The sequence below is a fragment of the Apodemus sylvaticus genome, chromosome X (genome assembly GCF_947179515.1).
Source record: "Apodemus sylvaticus chromosome X, mApoSyl1.1, whole genome shotgun sequence".
NCBI lineage: Eukaryota > Metazoa > Chordata > Mammalia > Rodentia > Muridae > Apodemus > Apodemus sylvaticus.
In genome coordinates this window covers 116,014,583-116,030,844 of record NC_067495.1, presented here as the reverse complement: position 1 = coordinate 116,030,844, position 16,262 = coordinate 116,014,583, and the positions used below count along the sequence as shown (strand labels likewise).

Below are 16,262 nucleotides of genomic sequence, written 5' to 3'. Positions count from 1 at the left end.
AGCTTTTAGAATAATAGAACATTAGCCAGTTCCAGGATAAATATAGTCTGTGGAAGGGGCCCATTTCCCCTTAGAATGCTGAAGGTGGTATTGACTTTTTTTTTTTTACCCTTACGGCTCCAAGGAGATTATTAACAAAGATCCTTCCTGGGGAAGTGATAGCAGTGATAGAGAGGATGGTGGGAAGCATGCTTTCCTGGCTAACTCTTGGGAAATGGATGAAAGCATTCAGCCTCCCTTAGAATTCCATACATAAGTGGCCCCTACCTTTTTCATTCATAGAGCTGCACTCTTCCACAAGCTTTAGGCTACAGCTTCTGCTGCTAGAAACAGGCTTTGATGTCTGCCTCTATGTAAGCTCTGGGTTGACCTGGGTGCCCAGTACTTGCTCTTGATTTTAGCATAGAGTTTACAGTATTCTCTGACACTTTTCTGAAACACACACCCACCGGCCGGCCCATTGGACTGCTTCGTTTAGGTGCTGGCAGGGTATGTGTTGTGAGGATATCTGTGTTCCTCAGTTCTTATAGCCACTGGTTTTGCTCCCTACTGCATTACTTGTTGCTGGCTTGGGTGGGACTGAAATGTGGGAAGATGCCATCCTAGCCCCCCTCCACCCATCAGAGATGGCCTAGGAGGCTCTAGGTTCCCCTAACCCCTTCTGCTTAGCCAAGTCCCTCCACACCCTGGACATCCTGCTCTGCCTGCCTGCAGAGGTGCTGGCTGGCACCAGCCTGTGGTTCCAAGGCCACTTCCTGGGTTGGAGTGGGAGGAGGCAGGAGGAGCAAACAGGTCCCTGGGAAAACTCTGGTACTCCAGTTCAGCAGAGATGTGGGACTGCCCGGGTTGCCCTTGAAGCTACAAAGCACACCCTCTCGGCAACTCTTGGAGTAGGTTAGACAGAGGCATACCCCCTTTGTGATCAGCCCCTTGTTTCCTTGGGGGGAGGGGGGATCCTGAGCAGTAGCCTGGTCTAGCCATCCGTTGGGTTAGAGGGGTCAAAGGGTTCGATGTCGGGGCACCGGCTGTCTAACTGCGCCTGGTGGAGGGGGCGGGGCAAGTGCATCTATTTCAGCCAAGGAATCGTGTGATAGGAAACGGTGACAATGAGTCACAGGGCAGCGGGGAGCGAGGCCCCCCTCCGCCCCCCGCACACGCTCGCGGGATGGTTTCTGAGGCTAGCGTGGCCCACTTCAGTTACCTCAGCGTTACACAATCCCCGCCTGCCCGCCCGCCCGCCCGCCTGCCCGCCCGCCCGCGCGGGGGAGGGGCCGCCGGCCGGGGCGGCTCGGCTCGAGGGCCTTATGCAACCAGTGCTCTCCTGACCTAATTCCAGGCGGGACCCACCCCACAGGGAGCCTCGGCCCCGGAAGGGACAACTCCCAGAGGCGGGAGCTGCGGACTCAGGCGCCGGCAAGCCACCTCCGGCTGGTAAAAGCCAGGAGGACCGCGCGGGAGTTTGGAAAATAGTGCCAAGTTTCTCTGCTGACAAGGAAGGTACCGGCAGGTGTAAGAGCGAGCTCTAAAGTGTACAGGAAAGACAGAGAAAGAGAGACAGTGCCACCGAGCAAGACTGAAACAGTGGCAAAACTGAGAAAAAGAAATGCGCAAAAAGAGAGGAACTGGATGAACTAGATAAAAACTGGAACCAGGAGGTATAGGAACAGAAAAGCAAGCAGGAGGGAGGGAAAGAGCACGAGAAAAAAAAGCGATAGAACCAATCAGAAGACTGAGGTATGGCTTAAAAACAAAGCTGAAGTAGGGAAGACAAACTCCTAGCGATGCCCCTCCCTCCTCGTGGGCCATGGGCTCTTCCCTCGCCACCCCACCCCCCACCCAGCGCGCGCGAAACCAAGTCCATCCCGTCCATCCCCCGCCCCCGCTTCCCAGCGGGGATGGCTCCCCCGCCCCCCTCGCGTGGCGAGCTAGCCCGCATGGCCCCGGTGGCTGCCCAGAGGGGACTCACCTAGACGAACAGCCTCATTGTACTTGAGCAGAGCTGCCTCCACCTTGCGCTCGCGGTACAGCCGGTTGCCCTCGTGCCGGAGTTGCGATGCCCGCGCGGGGCCCGGGAACAACTTGCCCAGGAGGCCGCTGAGTACCACGTTGACTCGCAGTTGCAGTGGCGCCTGCGGTCCCGCGCGCCGGAGCCCGCGCGCCCTCCCACTGGCCACCATGAGAGCGGAGAGCTTGACCCCGCACAGAGCGCAGCGCCGATCGGCGGCCCGCCCGCGCTCCAGGCACAGTTTACAAAAGGTGTGGCCGCACCATAGGGACACTGGGTCAGAGAGAAACCCGTGACACTTCCTGCACTTAAAGCCATCCCATACCTCGGGGGCCACGGCCGCGGCCTCTCCAGCCTCTTTCAGAGCTGCGGCGCAGCAGCTCGAAGTGGCGCTCGGGTCTCCGGGAGCTGGCGCCGTCAGCTCCTCTTGCGGGACACTCTCGGCCAGGCAGCGCACTAGCTGCTCCAACTGCTCTGCCACGAGCTGCTGCCGCTCGGAGAGCTGTCGGTACACCTCGAGGGCTTCCCGAAGGTGCCCCCTGGATGCCAAGGCATCTGCCTGCGTGAGCAGGACTTTGCACTCCAGCGGCGTCGAGGCCGCCGGAGGCTGAGGCTGGCTTTGCTGGGGCTCTGGAGCCCCGGGAGCTTGGGAGCCCTCGGGTGTCACCATCTCTGGGTGGGCGGCTGATTCTCCTGCGGCCGCTGATGCCGCAGATGCCGCCGGCTCCTCCGGCTCCGCCAGCTCCAAGTTGTTGCTGCCGAGCTCGGCGGACAAGCTCACCATCTGTGCGCTCTGAAGGGAATCCATTGAGAGAGGGAACTGCGGAGGTTGGAGTGAGGAGAGGCGTCTAGGAACAGGGAACTAGCAGCAAAGAGCTGCGGCTGGGAGCCGGCTGCGCAGAGGAGAAGGCGGGATCGCCGTGCGCGCGAGTCTGCCTCGCCTCCCGAGCTCCATGCCGGCTGCCCCGCGCTGCCTAATAAACTGTCTTGTCTCAGCGAAGCGTTATATAAAACGCAACCACGTGACTCCTACCACGCTGCTCATTGGCCGGCCGCAAGGAAATTGTTACAAAACCAGACAGTTTTGTAACAGCTTTGCGCTTGCTTCTTTTGGCTTGGCTTTTCTTGGCTTCTTTTTTTTTTTTTTTGAGGTTGTTTGCATTTACTCTTTCTTTCTCGCTCGCAACTTTGGATCCTTTCTGGACTGGGGAGAGAGGTACACAACTTCTTCTTCCCCGCTTTTCCATCTCTAAACTCTTTACCATCCCACCTCCAAAGTAGTCTGCAAACAAGTCCGCTCTGCCAGCCGCTTGCTGGAGTCCCCAGCCCAGCCCGAGAAGCTGGTCCCTCCAGTCACAGAAGTTGCTGGAGTGCCAGGCTCCCCTGTAGGGGGCGATGACTGCTGTCTGCATAGGCACCGAGGGACACCCAAGAAGCCCTCATGTGTTCCCTAGAAGTGCCCGTACTGAAGGTCCTGGGTTTCCTGGGGGATTCCCCCCAAAGAGACTTAGGGCAGTTTCGGGAGAGTTCTTTGTTTTTTACTGAAGCAGCGAATCCTGAGAAAAGGGTCCAGCGGATAAAATAAATTAAGCGGTCCGTGCTGGGCAGCAAGGAAAGAACCTATATCGGATTGCTCGCTGGGAACCCAGGGAGGCGCCCTCCAGCTTTCCTCCTCCCCCCCCCCCCCCAACTCAGAGACCAGTGCTGGAGCGGGCAGCGGTGCACCCCGCTTGAGATTCACTGGCTCCAGGACCCAGAGACCAGATGGGCACCACCTTGAGAGCTGAGTTTGCTGAGTTCGCTGTAAACTCGGGGGCATGAGGGAAGCAGAGGGAAGATATGGCCCAAGACAACGCGAATCCAGAAAGAAAAAAAAAAGTCAGAGAATTAAGTCACGGCCCAGCTGCCAAACAGCCTCCAGGTCCACAAGAGCTGGTGTTTGGCAGCTGCGCCTCGCCTTAGGGTTTGCACCCTTGCACTAGGTTGCGCACAAGTTGTAGTGCCTGGCTTGGGCCAGGGGCAGGGCGGGAAGTTCTCAACCAGGCACCCCTAAAAATGTCAGAGTGGTCACAAACTACACAGGGGTTTGTTCACAGCTGGCCTTTGCATTTCAGACAAGAGCCATGAACAAAAGGAACAGGCAGGGTTCCAGAATACCGTACTTCAGGACGGGTCCAAGGCTCCCAGAAGGAAGGCTGAGTTCAGCCAGGCTTTCTCTCAATTGTCTTCCTCCTCCCTCACGCGCCCACAGGGAGTGCTCAAATTAAGATTCCAAGCAGAAAGCCACCAAGTTGTCACCTGCTGTGGCCATTTAGCTGGGGGGGTCTTGGGCAATAGCATCTAACCCTGCTGTTTTCATTTCTAAACAAATGTCTGGGATGGTTTTAGCTGGGATTAAGTCTTGTTTCAGAGCTGGGATGATAGACTCTTTCCCAGCGTTGAGGTCCTTAATCCAGCCTTAAGCCAACAAAGGAGATCCTGGAGAATAAGTAGAGACAATGTGCTGCACACTTCAGAGCAGTCCCACTCTGGTCAGACAGGACCCCGAGGGACAGAGTGGAGAAGGGAGGCAGTTCATAGGTTAGAAAGAGAGCAAGAAAAGAAAGTTGAAGAGTGGATGCAAAAAATGCCGTGTGTGTGTGTGTGTGTGTGTGTGTGTGTGTGTGTGTGTGTGTGTATACACAATGGAGTACTACTATTCAGTCATTAGAAACAATGAATTCATGAAATTCTTAGGCAAATGGATGGAGCTGGAGAACATCATCCTAAGTCAAGCAACCCAGTCTCAAAAGATCAATCATGGTATGCACTTACTGATAAGTGGATATTAGCCTGGAAAACTGGAATACCCAAGACATAATCCACACATCAAATGAGGTACAAGAAGAACAGAGGAGTGGCCCCTTGTTCTGGAAAGACTCAGTGCAGCAGTATAGGGCAAAACCAGATCAGGGAAGTGGGAAGGGTTGGGTGGGAAAACAGGGGGAGGGAAGGGGGCTGATGGGACTTTCAGAGAGTGGGGGTCTAGAAAAGGGGAAATCGTTTGAAATGTAAATAAAAAATATATCGAATAAAAAATTAAAAAAAATATATAAATTTTAAAAAAGTGTATGGAAGCAGAAGAAAAAGAAGAAAAAAAGAAAAGAAAGTAGACTCAGGACCCAATCGGGAAGGCAGGAAAACTTGGTCTAGTTTTGGCTTTGCAGCAGCAGTTTACTATCAGACAGACACTGAACAAATCCTTGGGGGTTCCTAAAGTTTCCTCCAGCCCTAATCTTGTGCGTTCTTGATCCTAAAACCAGATTTCAGGCATTAACAGCTGAATCTCAAATAACTATTCCATATTCCATGGCAGGTTTGGGGAGGTGGGGTATGCTTGGGACTGAAGACTGAATTCAGCAGCAGCTGTGGAGGAGCACAGGGCTCAAAGGCTGTCCTCAATCAGGATTCTGAAGCGAGGGAGGCCATCAGGAGACTGACCAGGAGATGGAGGAGGTGGAGAAAAGTCAGTAGAGAAGATGCTGCAGTTTCTGGTGGCTTGCTCTCTGGGGCTGGGACACTCATTTCACTCCTTAGTTTACTCTGCTGTCAAAGGGAATTCCCAGAACTAGTTACATGCCTACCACTTCTGACACCTATAAGGAAGGACAATCTGTAGGGCATGAAAAGATTCATTTGAAAGGGCCATGACACTAGTAACAAGAAACCTCTTAATTTAAAAGCATTGCATTATCCTTTTGACATCTCCAAAACATTATCCCAAATTGTCTTCCAAATGCAGTGGTGAGGCTGTGCCTTGCTTCTTAAACCACTCTGTCTAGGAAGCTCCTTGAATTTATCCCTCTGTAACCTATTGGTGATGGGAAAACAAGGCTGTCAGGTCAGGCTGGGCAGAGAGTCACAGTCCTGCATGCACGGGGAAGGGGGAAGGATGTGCTTTCCAAGCTCCTTCTGGACACCTGCCTGTACAGGATGTTGACCATGAATTTGGTTAGGAATTGTTCTGATTATTATGGTAATAGAGGGGGCTCTGGTGCAAAACGCAGTTGCACCTAGCTGGCTGCTGACCAGACCGGATTCCACGGAAGAGCTTTATACTGTGAACCACTGCAGTGGACTACACCCAAAGAGCATTCTACTGAATGCCAGGGAGACCACCACAGTGTTTTTCTTTCCTTCTTCATGTAAGTTAAACAAACACTAGTTTCCTATATGTTTGTGAATCAAGGTGGAAATCTCCTACTGAAAATCACCTCTTCCATGCTTCGCTAGTAATAACTGGGGGATTCCTGGAGTGAGGGTAGGTGGAGGGAGTTGGCAACCTTTTCTTTTCAGATACACATATTCCCCCCACTGAAAGATCCTATTGTTTTTATTTTGATTAAGATTGCACATAGCCAAAGTGAATTGGGGAGAGAGAAAACATGGAAACACTTCTCATTTTTACCAGTTACAAGAAAAGATTTTCAGTTGGGCTCTGGAGAACCTCCATTGGTCCCAGCGAGGAGTCTAAGGAGAACTGGCCCTCCTAGCTCCTCCTCTCAACCAAGACAGCTGCATACCCACCACATTTGAGATACAAATTCATTAAAGATTTCTCTTTAAAATAAAAGTTTGAGAGTCCCGGCAATTTTCATCCATTGTCAGATATTTCCATTGAGTATTGCCTGTGGAAGCAGACTGTATTCCAGGTAAGGGTTGTTAAGCAACCCTTAGCTGTCAGGTGTTTTCTTTTTGGATAGTAGTACATCTTGTCTCCCATGTCTGTGTATTGACTTTCTGAGTAAACTAGAAGCCCATGAAGAAAAAAAAAAAGCAACATCAGTCCTGTTCACAATGCATTACTTGAACAGGTTTTATTACTCATAATAATGAAAATCTTAGTACAAACTGGAAACATTCAGAGGGCCAAGCAGAAATCCAGCTGCAATGTACCTCTGCCCCGGTTTGTCTGTCATATAAAGAAGAGAACAGGTATGTAGATAATGACTATTTGACAGTCCTGGGATGGAAGAGTTCAGAGTCAAGCAAATGGGTGAGAAGTAAGCAGCATTCTCCTCCACTCACACAATGCACAGGAGCTTGGCCAACTTACAGACTTTGGCCAAGTTTCTCACTTCAGAACCCAGGGTCCATTTATACTCTTTAAAAACCGTCACACCTTGACATGAGGAATGCTCATGCTATGCAGAATAGCCCAAGCCTAGTAGTATCCTGAAGCGTATTTATCAGCCCTGATTTTACAGATGAGAAAACTATGTGTCAGAGAACAGTAGTGACTTACTCCAGGTCACAATGGGAGTTCTGGACACAGTTACAATCGGAAGCCAGGGCTTCTGTCTCTATGTGAGTTTTTTCATGTGATCATTTTGCTTCCAAAGGATAAAAAACATCTATCCAGATAAGAAATTATGTCAGCTTTCCCATCTATAAGACTTCCATCAATTCAACCAATGTGCACCGAATATGTGCTGGGTGCTAATGAAGTTGGCATTTGGGGGGGGCAATAATACAAGGATGTGATTTACACACTCCCTACTCGCCAGCAGCTCCCTGAAGAAATGAGAAGTGAAGCTCTGCAACAGTTAGGTGAAGACACTAGGCAGTATGTAAGAAGGGTCAAGGCTGGGGGACCAGTGTGTCCATGGGACACAGACAACAGAAGGTGCCCATGAGCTAGGTGGCAGAGGATGCGAACAGCTTCTCAACTCAAAGGGGACTTGACATTAGGGCTGGGTTCCCTGAGAAAGGAATAACATTCAAAGTTGAGCTGGTCGAGCCCCAGGGTGCCTTTGTGTGGTGCTGAGGGTTGAACCCAGGGCTTCACACAGGTTCAGCAGGTGCTCTACCATCGCACTGCCCTCCTAGCCCAAGCATTTGTAGTTTTAAAACTTCCCAGGGAAATGTGATGCTCCACGTGGTCTAGTGTGCACCTGTGGAAAGGATGGAGCAAATCTTACTTTCCCTACTTTATACTTGGTATCCCCAAAAGACCCCAGGGATATCAGGAGTTCTTTGCTACATTTGAGTGGAGAGCAAACTAAAGGGCTAGAGATGTTCAATGGTGAGGTGTCCTGCCAAGCAGGAAACAAAGGAAGGTCACAAATTACTAAGCTAAGGATGGTTTTCTTTATCACCAAGATAATTCAGACCTGCTTCCACAGCCAGTGAATCCGTTGTCGAAAGCCCAAAAGAGGAGCAAGGTTGTGGAGCTGGCACACATAGGAAAACCACAGCAAGGGATGTGCTGGGAGCATGCTGCTATATTTTTTTTTTAGTTTTTATTTATTTATTTATTTATTCATTTAAATTTATTTACACTTCCAGTGTTATCCCCTTACCCAGCTTCCTCCCTCCGGGAAACCCCCTATCCCCTCCTGCTCCCCCAGCTTCTATGAGGGTGTTCTTCCACCCACCCACCTACCCATCCACCCATTCCCCACCCTCAGTTCCCCTACACTGGGGCATCTATCAAACCTTCACAGGACCAAGGGCTTCTCCTCCCGCTGATGCCTGATAAGGCGATCCTCTGCTACATATGCAGCTGGAGCCATCTGTACTTCTTGGTTGATGGCTTAGTCCCTGGAAGCACAGGGGTGGGGGTGGGGGAATCTGGTTGGTTGATATTGTTCTTCCTATGGGGTTACAAACCCCTTCAGCTCCTTCAGTCCTTTCTGTAACTCCTCCATTGGGGACCCTGCACTTAGTGTAGCTGTTTTGACTTCACTGTGTGACTTGGCCCAAATCACTTTCCCCTTCTAAAGAGAAAGATGTATGGGTTTTTTTGTTTTGTTTTGTTTTTTGATTTTTGGATTTGTTTTTTTTTTGTTTTTTTTTTTTTTGTTTTTTTTTTGTTTTTTTTTTTTTTTTTTTGACAGCATTTCTCTGTGTAGCCCTGGCTGTCCTGGAACTCACTCTGGAGACCAGGCTGGCCTCGGACTCAGAAATCCGCCTGCCTCTGCCTCCCAGAGTGCTGGGATTACAGGCGTGTGCCACCACCGCCCAGCTGAAAGATGTATGTTATTCACCTATTAATAATGATGTCCAATGTCACTGTCATGATTAGCTCCTAGTGATGGGAAAGGCACAGCCCTGGTATCATTCCTGGGAACAGAAGGGATCCACAGCCAATGGTTATGAGGAAAATGTGTATGTGCCATCTTCACAATAAGCATCTTCTCTCCAGGAGAAGAATAAACTATTCTGGATCCTGACTTAGGACAGAGTGGAACAGTGAACAATGTGGAAGCTCTAGAGGCTCTGGCTGGGAGCATTGTAGGAGAGAAGAAATAAAAGATGGATTAAAAGATTGCCCCTGGCATAGGCACATATATAGCAGAGAATTGCCTTGTCTGGCCTCAGTGGGAGAGGATGTGTCTAATCCTGTAAGGACTTGATGCCCCAGGGAAGGGGGATGCTAGGAGGTGGGTTCGGGTGTGTGGGGGTGAAGGGTAGCACCCTCTCAGAGGCAAAGAGGAAGGGAGATAGATTGAAGAATTCTAGGAAGGATGACTGTGAAATGTGGGGGCAACATTTTGAATGTAAATAAATGAAATAATTTAATAAAAGTAACAGAGTCATGTATTGGGGGGACAGGAAAGAAGCCCTGAGGGCAAGCAGAATGAATGGAAATATGCAACCCGGGGGGGGGGGGATGTGGGAGGTGGGGAACTTCTAGAATGTACCAGAGATCTGGGAGGTGAGAGACTCCCAGGACTCAAAGGAGGGACCTTAAATGAAACTGCCCAACAGTGGGGAGAGGGAACTTGTAGAGTCCATCTCCAGGAGAAAGACCAGATATCAAGTGGAGAGATGGAGTTGCCATCCCACAGTCAAAACTCTGACCCAGAATCATTCCTGTCTAAAAGAACTGCAGGGACAAAAATGGAGAAGAGACTGAAGACAGGAGCCTAGCATGGCTGTCCTCTGAAAGACCCTACCAGCTGCTGACTGAGACATACACAGATACTTACACCCCTATGGTTGAATTAGGGGAAGGACTGAAGATGCTGAAGGGGAGGGCCACCTCATAGGAAAACCAGCAGTCTCAACTAACCCAGACCCCAGGGAACTCCCAGATGAGCCACCAATCAGGAGAATACACACAGCAGTCCGAGACCCCCCCCCCCCCCACACACACACAGATAGCAGAGGTCTGCCTGGCTGGCCTCAGTGGGAGAAGATGCAACTAATCCTCAAGAGATTTAAGGCCTCAGGGAAGGGGGAGGTCTGGTGGGGGAGAGCACGCTCTTAGAGGCAAAGGGAAGGGGGAATGGGGAGAAGAACTGTGGGAAGGGGGACTGGAAGTAGGGCAATGGCTAGAATGTAAATAAATAAAAATTAAAATTAAAAAATAATTGTACATTAAACTTATTTCACCATTTAAAAAATAAAATAAAATAAACAAAAAAAGATTATTCAGGAGTGACTTTCCTGACATTGGCAAGACTAGGACATGGTTAGAGTTAGCCATTTTCCACAACGACTGAGCCATTTAATATCCACAGTAGCAATACACAAGGGTCCTAACTTCTCTACTTCCTTGTCAACATATTTTAAAAGTAGAAGCTGCCCAGGAGCATGTGAGGAGTTATCTCATTGTAGTTTAAATTAGCATTTTGGGGGGGGGGATGAAAGAGTTTATTGGACTTATACTTCCACATTATAGTTCACCATTGAAGAAAGTCAGGCAGGAATCTAGAATCAGGACAGATGCAGAGGCTATGGAAGGGTGCTGCTTACTGGCCTGCTCCTCCTAGCTTGCTCAGTCTGTTATAGAACCTAGAGGTGATCCTACTCACAGTGGGCTGGGCCCTCCCACCTCAATCGCTAACTAAGAAAATGCCTACAGACTTGCCTACAGCCTGATCTTTTTCTTCATTCGATATATTCTTTATTTACATTTCAATTGATTTTCCTTTTCCTGAATCCCCCTCTCCAAAAGTCCCATAAGCCCTTTTCCCTCCCCCTGTCCCTCCATCCACCCCTTCCCACTTCCCTGTCCTGGTAATCCCCTACACTGTTGCACTGAGCCTTTGCAGGACCAGGGGCCACTCCTTCCTTCTTCTTGGGCCTTATTTGATATGTGGATTATGTCTTGGGTATTCAGAGCTTCTAGGCTAATATCCACTTATCAGTGAGTACATACCATGATTCATCTTTTGAGACTGGGTTACCTCACTTAGTATGATGTTCTCTAGCTCCATCCATTTGCCTAAGAATTTCATGAATTCATTGTTTCTAATGGCTGAATAGTACTCCATTGTGTATATATATACCACATTTTCTGTATCCATTCCTCCGTTGAGGGACATCTGGGTTCATACACTTTTTGGACATTTATGTATCTTCTTTGCAGAAATATATATTTGGGATTCTGTATTGATTTTTAATATGTTGGAATTGTTTCAAATTATTGAATTCCAGAAGTTCTGCAGCTCATTAATACATCAGCAAATTCACGATTGACATATTTTTCTGGTCCTGTGAATTATCATTTTCCTCTGTTGATAATTTCCTTATTTGGAAACTTTGTCAGGGCTAGGATTTTGAATAATGTAGATCCAAAATCTGACTATGAAGTTAGGCATGGTGGAATGTGTCTGTAAGCCGAATCTGAGAGATTGGGCACAAGGACCACTGCCAGTTTAAAACCAGCCTGGGGTAAGTTCCAGGGTAGCCTAACTTGCAGGGTTAGGCCTTTTTTCAAAAGCAACAAGGACAACAACAACAAATATAGCTAGACACTCAGTAAGATTCTCAATGAGGTTGAACCTACATTTGTGAGCTTAGTTTTTTTTCCATCTGAAAAAATTGGGATAATACTTATAGGAGAGCCTAGTTTATAAATGACATCACCACATCAAATCTTACCTCAGTCTAGTCCACTTTAAATGTTCAATAACTTGAAGACCTTATTTAGTAACAGCTTTTAAGGAAGGAGTAAAATGACTATAACTGTGATAATAGTTAACATAAGAAATATTAAACAACCAAGTTGAACAGGATAATATTATGTAATGCTTAATACTAGTATAGCAGGCTGCACTTTTAAAAACACTTAAACAGGCATCATTCATTCAACAGACTCTTCTGAGAACATAATCATGAGTAAGGCACAGTTCTGCAGAACTGAGTGGGAGAAAGAAACCAGGAAAAGGGCAGTTTCAATCAGGTTGATGAGTGCTAAGAAGACAGAAGCACGAAGGGAAGGAAGTACAGAGGAAAATCAGTTCAGATTGGGGGAGGACCTCCTGGGAGGATAATAAGGGCACAGAATTCTGCACAATTCAATAGCTAAAGGAAAGGAAGGGCAACTTGGAAGGACTGAGTGTTCTAGGTACAGCAAAAAACCAGCACAAAGGCTAGAGGTAAAAGAAGCTGCTGTGGGAAAGAACTATTAGTTTGCTATGACTGCAGTCTAAAAATTAAGCAGAATGGTGTGGGAGACCCTAAAAAGTAAAGCACTTGTCATTCATGAAAAGTTATTTTAGATCAGAGTAACGGGTTGCAATATTTTCTTTTACTTTAAAACATGATTTAAAACACTATGTAGCTCAGGCTGGCCCTCCAACTTGTGGCCATCCTCTAAGAGCTATTACATTTAGCTTTGGGAGTTGGAATCTTTCTCTTGGAGATAACCAAGAATTAGCCAGGGACTAGAGAAAAGGAGTGATATGTTCTATTTTCTTTTTTAAAAAAGATCACATTGGTCACAGTGGAGAGACTAGAATATAGCTGAGAAAAGAAGCACAGTATTTAAGAAACACTTCAAAATAAAAAAAGGAGCAGAGCTGGGGACTGAGTGGCTGGCCTCGGTTGACACTTTGGAGTTAGATACTTCTCACAGTCTCATTCAAGATTAGCAGTTGGGTTGGAGGAAGGTTAAGTAGTTTGTTTAGATAGGAGTCTGGCATCCCATGGCGACACCTCTCACTTCATGAGATGAAGCTGATACACAAGTCCTTCGATCTGCTTGTGAAAGTCCCCTTTAAGGCCCCTAAGCCCCATTTCCCTTGTGATTCCTGTGCAACAATATCATTTTAGAAGTGATTTATCAGAGATTTGGATGGCCCATCAAAACTGTGGCTTTGAATCCTTAACCTTCAGAACATTCTTTTACCTTCCATCCAACTGAGTGTTAAGTGAGTAGGAAACCTACAATATGAGGCTCAGGGAGGCTCAGATAAACAGACTGGGGAAAGCCAGAAAGAATGAAATAATGTCATCTGAAGGAAGATAGATACAACTAGAAACAATTACATTAAGTGAATATAATTATATTAAGTGAATCAGACATAGACAAACATTGAATGTTTTCACCAATTTGTATATTCTGGATTTTTAGATAGATACATACAAACACCATGTATATAGAACCCTAGAACAGAAATGAGATTGCTTAAAGGAAATTAATAAGAATAATAAGAAGGAAAGGGGAAAGGAAAGGGGGAGAGGAGAATATAGTCAAAGTATGAAAAAGTCTTTATGAAATTTATCACTATGTACAATAAATAGATTCTAACACAAAAGATCACTTGATTATATCCAAAAGGCCAAGAAGTGATAATGAAAAATTTATATTAAAAAAGTCAGCATCAGCCACAAATAGCTGTGAGATATAGCTAGTCATATTTGTCTCATAAATTCCTATCTGAAAACCAAGGGAGAATAGACAAAAAATAAGCTGAAATTCAATAAGTTTATGAATGTGTCTTAAAAATAAATGTGCTTTCAAACTGAGTAAACACTTGCCTATCAGTCTGTTCGGCAAATAGGTTTCTTGATCTAATGCCCTTGGAGTTGATAGGGATTTTCTCCGAAACTCTTGTTTCCTCACTTGGGAATATGTCCCCGTCCTGGAAGTGCTGAGCATGGTGTTATCAAACCCAAACTGTCAACCAAGATACATAGGTATGTTTCTATCTAGGACACTTGTATTAAGAAGATTTTCATTTTGTTGAGGATGGAAAACTCACTGAGAAAAGAAAAATGAACAAGGAAGCAAAAGCTCCAGCTTACAGAACATCCACCTAATGTACCTAACCTGAGGTATCAAGATGATGGAATGCTGTCTGAGTGAATGGCAGAGGGCGATGATGGCCGCATTAGTCTTTCAGAGCTAGGAGAGTCTGTAAGCGAGGAGATTTTGGTGATACAAACCACATAGGGCTACAAACCGCTGGGGTAGCAATTCCTACTTGGTAGGAAGGGTGAAGCAGTCTAATGCAACTATACTCCCAGCAGCTGCAATGTATAGGTCACAGAGCCTTCGAAGGTGATGGATGTCCTTGAACTATGAGAGTCAAAGTTGAATCTTGTAAGAGGTCAGTGTTTCTTATGATCTGCTGCCTTTCCAAGGCTTGCCTGAGCAGCAGGAGAGGCTGTGTTTGCGAAACCTGGGCTCTTTTACTCCCCTTTTATGCAAGAGGCACCCCTGTACAGGTGTTTTGGTTTAAAGAGCGTCGACAGCACTCTTTCACTGCAGGGTGGCAACTAGGAAGTCAGCAAAAGGCCGAGTGACTTGCTGCCATGTGTGTAGAGTGGAGGCAGGACCATGCAACATTCATGATACCCTCTCATCATCTCAGCATCCTAGGGCAATCATCCCTATCCACGAGGGCAAGGGCAGTCATTTCATCTGACTCCCTGCACGGCATCTAAAGAAATAAATGGCATGGGAAAGGCCCTATGCAGCTGGAAGAGAAAGCGCAGTAAGAGTGATAGATTTATTCACAGCACATTTTTCAAATACTCACCCTGTGCAGAGTAACATAGTAGGTGCCACAGGTGATAACAAAGCCTTGACAAAGCCTTGGACATGACTCTTCAAAGGGCTGCGCCTTCCCAGAGAAGCTAAACATTGATTTAAGCACATTTTTCTTAGTTCGACAAAACATCGAGAAGTGAGCATGTACATAAAAGGGAGTCCGCCAAACATGGCCAGTTTTCAGGCAGGCTAAAAAGGTCTAAAATGGTCTTCCAGTAGTCTTCCCTGTCTGTCTGACACTATATCAAAAGTTCTCTGGAGATTCTGGGCTGGGAAGCCCCCCTGGGATTCTGCTGAAAAGGAAGAGGATGAGGAGGTTTCCAAGGAGCAGGAGTGGTGGCAGAAGTTTCAAAGCTAGCTGGAGGGTGAGTGGCAGGAGGTCATCAGGAGGTTTGAAGATGATGCCTCCTGGGACACACAGGAGCCCAATCTTTCTCACCTGGTCAGAGCACCTGGCTCCAGAGCATGCCCAGAAGCAGCAGCAGCAGCAGATGGAGGCACAGGGATTCTGCCGACCCCCAAGGGCTAAGAGCTCCAGTCACAGCTGGCAGCTGCTAGAGGAGGAGCAGCAGCGAGCTAGCCCCAGGCCAAGGAGAAGGAACTGTGTGAGAGTTCTCAAGAGGCTCAGTGGGACAAAGGGCCCGAGCCTCCCAGGGCCAGGGCCCAGGGCAGAGTACCTGCGAGGGGCAGCCTCTGGTGCTTTGGCAATGTGCCCTGGCCACCGCCCTGGTGGAGGGGACCCAGAGGCCATGGCTGCAGCCTTGGTGGCCAGGGACTCCCCCACTCTGGAGGAACAGAGGGCTCTGAAGAGGTACTTGAGAGTCCAACAGGTCCGATGGCATCCTGACTGCTTCCTGCAGCGATTCCGAAGCCAGATTGAGACCTGGGAGCTGGGCCCTGTGATGGGAGCTGTGACAGCCTGTTCTCAGGCCCTGAACTGCCACTCAGAAGCCTTCAAGTGACCCTAGGGAATGAGCAAGAACCTGTGGGGATGTAGCCTCAAGGATAGACTGAAGGAAGCAAGGTCATGGATGGGGATGGACTAGAGGCAGCTGCTACAGAGAGGATATGGGTGTGGGGGTGGAGTGGGGTTGGGGGAGGCTCTACCACTGCTCTGGACTGCCATTTCCTAATAAGACTTGGTTCCACAGCTCAAAATAAAAAGTTCTCTGGGGTGTATGCTCTGGGGTCTCTCCCCTGCTCTCCCCTGGCCTGAAAGTAGGTCTATATCTGACCACTTCTGTGAGTGGCAGAGGGAGTGGGGTGGGAAAGAAGATCCGTCCCTAAGGAACTGTGTGTGTGTTGCCTTGTCTGTTGAGACTGTAAACTAAAGAAAGGTGTAAGTCTTTGGTACCAGTGACTCAGTCCACAGCAAAACTCCAGGCATACAGTAAGTACTCAACGCGTGTTCACCACATGATTGAATTGCTAGTGTCTGAAACATCTGGCCCACTGCTTTAAGTGGACGATCAAGCTTTTGCTGACCTG

At 48.0% G+C, this 16,262-nt stretch overlaps 1 protein-coding gene and 1 pseudogene across 1 annotated transcript in view; one reads left to right on the top strand and one right to left on the bottom strand.

Moving 5' to 3' along the window:
• Lonrf3 (LON peptidase N-terminal domain and ring finger 3) overlaps positions 1 to 2,968 on the bottom strand; it is a 33,894-nt gene extending 30,926 nt beyond the window's left edge. The window contains exon 1 of the mRNA XM_052171434.1: positions 1,967 to 2,968. Coding sequence (XP_052027394.1) covers positions 1,967 to 2,813 — 847 coding nt within the window. The 5' untranslated portion in view covers positions 2,814 to 2,968. The remainder of the gene's footprint in view (positions 1 to 1,966) is intronic.
• Positions 2,969 to 6,017: 3,049 nt separating this feature from the next.
• LOC127674651 (NF-kappa-B inhibitor-like protein 1) lies at positions 6,018 to 15,736 on the top strand (annotated as a pseudogene).
• The last annotated feature ends 526 nt before the right edge of the window (positions 15,737 to 16,262 follow it).